The sequence below is a fragment of the Symphalangus syndactylus genome, chromosome 13 (assembly GCF_028878055.3).
Source record: "Symphalangus syndactylus isolate Jambi chromosome 13, NHGRI_mSymSyn1-v2.1_pri, whole genome shotgun sequence".
Taxonomy (NCBI): domain Eukaryota; kingdom Metazoa; phylum Chordata; class Mammalia; order Primates; family Hylobatidae; genus Symphalangus; species Symphalangus syndactylus.
The window spans coordinates 52,039,182-52,044,537 of record NC_072435.2 but is presented as its reverse complement, the minus strand read 5'-3'; the positions used below and the strand labels follow the sequence as shown (position 1 = coordinate 52,044,537).

Sequence of the window (5,356 nt, the reverse complement as noted above, 5' to 3'; positions counted from 1 at the left end):
CTACGCCATGTGAAATTTGTTCTCTATCCTAAGAGGAGATCCAGACTTAAATAGTAAAAGAATATTAACCCCAGAGGCAACAAAAGAAATTAAATTAGTGGAAGAAAAAATTCAGTCAGCGCAAATGAATAGAATAGATTCTTCAGCTCCACTCCAACTTTTAATTTTTGCCACTGCACATTCTCCAACAGGCATCATTGTTCAAAATACTGATCTTGTGGAGTGGTCATTCCTTCCTCACAGTACAATTAAGACTTTTACATTGTACTTGGACCAAATAGCTACATTAATTGGTCAGACAAGATTACGAATAATAAAATTGTGTGGTAACGACCCAGACAAAATAGTTGTTCCTTTAACCAAGGAACAAGTTAAACAAGCCTTTATCAATTCTGGTGCATGGCAAATTGGCCTTGCTGATTTTTGTGGGAATTATTGATAATCATTACCCCAAAACAAAAATCTTCCAGTTTTTAAAATTGACTACTTGGATCTTACCTAAAATTACCAGACATGAACCTTTAGAAAATGCTCTGACAGTATTTACTGATGGTTCCAGCAATGGAAAAGCGGCTTACACAGGGCCAAAGGAGCGAGTAATCAAAACTCCATATCAATCAGCTCAGAGGGCAGAGTTGATTACAGTCATTACAGTGTTAGAAGATTTTAATCAACCTGTTAATATTATATCAGATTCTGCATATGTAGTACAGGCTACAAAAGATGTTGAGACAGCTCTAATTAAATATAGCATGGATGATCAGTTAAACCAGCTGTTCAATTTGTTACAACAAACTGTAAGAAAAAGGAATTTCCCATTTTATATTACTCATATTCGAACACATACTAATGTACCAGGACCTTTAACTGAAGCAAATAAAAAAGCTGACTTACTGGTATCCTCTGCATTCATAAAAGCACAAGAACTTCATGCTTTGACTCATGTAAATGCAGCAGGGTTAAAAAACAAATTTGATGTCACGTGGAAACAGGCAAAAAATGTTGTACAACATTGTACCCAGTGTCAAGTACTACACCTGCCCACCCAAGAGGCAGGAGTTAATCCCAGAGGTCTGTGTCCTAACGCATTATGGCAAATGGATGTTACCCATGTACCTTCATTTGGAAAATTATCATATGTTCATGTAACAGTTGATACTTATTCACATTTCATATGAGCAACATGCCAGACAGGAGAAAGTACTTCCCATGTTAAAAAACATTTATTATCTTGTTTTGCTGTGATGGGAGTTCCAGAAAAAATTAAAACTGACAATGGACCAGGTTATTGTAGTAAAGCTTTCCAAAAATTCTTAAATCAGTGGAATATTACACATACAACAGGAATTCCTTATAATTCCCAAGGACAGGCCATAGTTGAAAGAACTAATAGAACACTCAAAACTCAGTTAATTAAACAAAAAAAAGGGGGAGACAGTAAGGAGTGTACCTCTCCTCAGATGCAGCTTAATCTAGCACTCTATACTTTAAATTTTTTAAACATTTATAGAAATCAGACTACTACTTCTGCAGAACAACATCTTACGGGTAAAAAGAACAGTCCACATGAAGGAAAACTGATTTGGTGGAAAGACAACAAAAATAGGACATGGGAGATAGGGAAGGTGATAACCTGGGGAAGAGGTTTTGCTTGTGTTTCACCAGGAGAAAATCAGCTTCCTGTTTGGATACCCACTAGACATTTGAAGTTCTACAATGAACCCATCGGAGATGCAAAGAAAAGCGCCTCCATGGAGACAGAAACACCGCAATCAGGCACCATTGACTCGCAGGATGAATCAAGTGGTGATATTAGAAAAACAGAGGAAGTCACCACGCACCAAGAAGGCGGAGCTGCCAACCTGGGCACAGTTAAAGAAGCTGACACTGTTAGCTAGAAAAAGCCTAGCTAGCACAAAGGTGACACAAACCCCAGAAAAAATGCTGTTTGCAGCTTTAATGGTTGTATCAACGGTGGTAAGTCTCCCCATGCCTGCAGGAGCAGCTGCAGCTAATTATACCTACTGGGCCTATGTGCCTTTCCCGCCCTTAATTGGGGCAGTCACTTGGATGGATAATCTCATTGAAGTATATGTTAATAATAGTGTGTGGGTAGCTGGTCCCACAGATGATTGTTGCCCTGCAAAACCAGAGGAAGAAGGAATGATGATAAATATTTCCATTGGGTATCGTTATCCTCCTATATGTCTCGGGAGAGCACCAGGATGTTTAATGCCTGCTATCCAAAATTGGTTGGTAGAAGTACCTACTCTCAATCCCACCAGTAGATTTACTTATCATATGGTAAGCGGTATGTCACTCAAACTACAGGTAAACTATTTACAAGACTTCTCTTATCAAAGATCATTAATATTTAGGCCAAAAGGAAGACCTTGCCCCAAGGAGATTTCCATAGAAACAAAAGATTTAGTTTGGGAAGAATGTGTGGCCGATAGTGCCGTGATTTTACAAAACAACACATTTGGAACTGTTACAGATTGGGCACCTCGAGGTCAATTCTACCACGATTGCACAGGACAAACTCAATTCTGTCCCAATGCACTAGTGAGTCCAACTGTTGATAGTGACTTAACAAAAAATTTAGACAAACATAGATACAAGAAATTTCAGTCTTTCTACCCTTGGTAATGGGGAGAAAAGGGAACCTCTACTCCAAGACCAAAAATAATAAGTCCGGTTTTTGGTCCTGAACATCCAGAATTATGGAGGCTTATTGTGGCTTCATACCACCTTAGAATTTGGTCTGGGAACCAAACTATAGAAACGAGATTATAAAACATTTTACTCTATCAACCTAAATTCCAGTCTAACAGTTCATTTACTAAGTTGTGTAAAACCCCCTTATATGTTAGTCATAGGAAATGTAGTTATTAAACCAGACTCCCAAACTATAACATGTGAAAATTGCAGATTGTTTACTTGCATTGATTCGACTTTTGATTGGCAGCACCGTATTCTGCTTGTGAGAGCAAGAGAAGGCGTGTGGATCCCTGTGTCCATGGATCGACCATGGGAGGCCTCGCCATCCATTCATATTTTGACTGAAGTATTAAAAGGCATTTTAAATAGATCCAAAAAATTCATTTTTACTTTAATTGCAGTGATTATGGGATTGATTGCAGTCACAGCTACAGCCGCTGTGGCAGGAGTCGCATTGCACTCTTCTGTTCAGACAGTAAGCTTTGTTGACAATTGGCAAAAGAATTCCACAAGGTTGTGGAATTCACAATCTGGTATCCATCAAAAATTGGCTAATCAAATTAATGACCTTAGACAAACTGTCATTTGGATGGGAGATAGGCTCATGAGCTTGGAACATCGTTTCCAGTTACAGTGTGACTGGAATACGTCAGATTTTTGTATTACACCCCAAGTTTATAATGAGTCTAGACATCACTGGGACATGGTAAGATGCCATTTACAGGGAAGAGAAGATAATCTCACTTTAGAGATTTCTAAATTAAAAGAACAAATTTTTGAAGCCTCTCAGAGTCACTTAAATATTGTGCCTGGAGCTGAGGCGTTAGATCAAATGGCAAAAAATCTTTATGGATTAAACTCCACGACTTGGATTAAGTCTATTGGAAACTCTACTGCAGTAAATTTTGGAATTATGTGTCTCTGTTTAATCGGTTTGTTTTTAGTGTGCCGGACCAGTCGAAGAATCCTTCACCAAAATCGAGAGAACGAACAAGCCTTCATCGCCATGGCACATTTATATAGAAGAAAAGGGAGGGAGAATGTTGCGGGAAGTCAGGGACCTTGAACTGAGGGACTGGCTGAAGCCACAGCAGAAAAGCATAAAATATGAAGATTTCATGGACATTTTATTAGTTTTCCAAACTTTATACTTTTGTAATATCTTATGTCTTTACTTTAATCTCTTAATCCCATCATCTTCTTTGTAAGCTGAGGAGGATATATGTCACCTCAGGACCCTGTGATGATTGCCTTAACTACACAAATTGTAGATGACGTGTGTTTGAACAATACGAAAACTGGGCATCTTGAAAAAAGAACGAGATAACAGAGGTGTTCAGGAAACAAGGGAGGTAACCTTGAACTGGCCGCCGGTGAGCCGGACGGAACAGAGCCATATCTTTTCTCCTTTTGCACACAAATAGGAGAGATATCGCTGAATTCTTTTTTTCAGCAAGGAATATCCCTGAGAAAGAGAATGCGCTCTGAGGGTAGGCTTATAAACGACCCCCTTGGAGGCATGCCGCCTTTTACGGTTGAAGCCGAAGGGATGAAATAAGCCCCGAAGAGATGAAATAAGCCCCGGCCTCCTATAGTGCTCCCAGGCTCATTAGGATGAGGAAATTCCCACCTAATAAATTTTGGCCAGTCAGGTTGTCTGCTCTCAAACCCTATTTCCTGATAAAATGTTATCAATGACTATGCGTGCCCAAAAATTTCGTTGCCAATTTTAATTTCAATTTTAACACCGACCTGTGAAATCATCCTGCCTCCACTTGCTTTGTGATATTCTATTACCTTGTGAAGTATGTAATCTCTGTATCGTGATGACAATGGTAGTCTTGTTGAAAAGAAAAGGGGGAAATGTGGGGAAAAGAAAGAGAGATCAGCCTGTTACTGTGTCTATATAGAAGGAAGTAGACATAAGAGACTCCATTTAGTTCTGTATTTGAGATGCTGTTAATCTGTGACCCTACCCCCAACCTTGTCCTTGCAAGAGACATGTGCTGTGATGACCTAAAGGCTGCTTATGGTTAAAGGTCATCACCATTCTCTTAAATCTAGAGAAAAAGAAAAACATTTGTCTTCTGCCCGTCCCTGGGCGATAAAACATCTCCAGGTAAAACCCTTTGTGTGCTTTATTTACTGAGTAAGGAGATAACCGCCTTTAGGAATAAGGTGGGGCTTGCTGGAGCAATACTGCTAAAAGGTTTATGGAGATGTTCGCATCTACATCTCAAAGCACAGCACCGGTGATGGTAAAGATAATTGTGAATAAATACTAAGGGAACTCAGAGGCCGGTGCTGGTGTGGGTCCTCTGTAAGCACAGCACCGGTCCCCTGGGCCCCGCTTTTCCTTCTCTACACTTTGTCTCTGTGTCTTATTCCTTTTCTCAAGTCTTTCATCCCACCTAACGAGAAGCACCCACAGGTGTGGAGGGGCGGGCCACCCCTTCAGAAGGAAGAAAAAACAACCTCGCATTTGTACTGTGAAGGGCTCTCAGTCCTGGGGTTCTGAATAATAGCTTGCCGTTCAGCCCAAGACATGTCTCATCCAGGTGTGGGTTGGAGATGTATCTGTGAGTGTCCTGGGTAAAGGAATGGCAGCTTGGAGAGTGGACCGCCTGTAGGGGCT

The 5,356-nt window shown here is 40.2% G+C and overlaps 1 protein-coding gene across 2 annotated transcripts; it reads left to right on the top strand.

The window, feature by feature from the left end:
- The first annotated feature begins 716 nt into the window (after positions 1-716).
- LOC134732181 (endogenous retrovirus group K member 8 Rec protein-like) lies at positions 717-5,085 on the top strand. 2 transcript variants are annotated; one of them, XM_063615023.1, is made up of 2 exons: positions 717-1,920; positions 3,666-5,085. In XM_063615023.1, exons 1-2 carry the CDS (start codon positions 1,717-1,719, stop codon positions 3,927-3,929), a joined length of 468 nt encoding a protein of 155 aa, XP_063471093.1. In that variant the 5' UTR covers positions 717-1,716; the 3' UTR covers positions 3,930-5,085. The 2 variants fall into 2 exon arrangements, with proteins under 2 accessions (XP_063471093.1, XP_063471092.1); XM_063615022.1 differs by having other exon boundaries at positions 717-1,977.
- Positions 5,086-5,356: the final 271 nt, after the last annotated feature.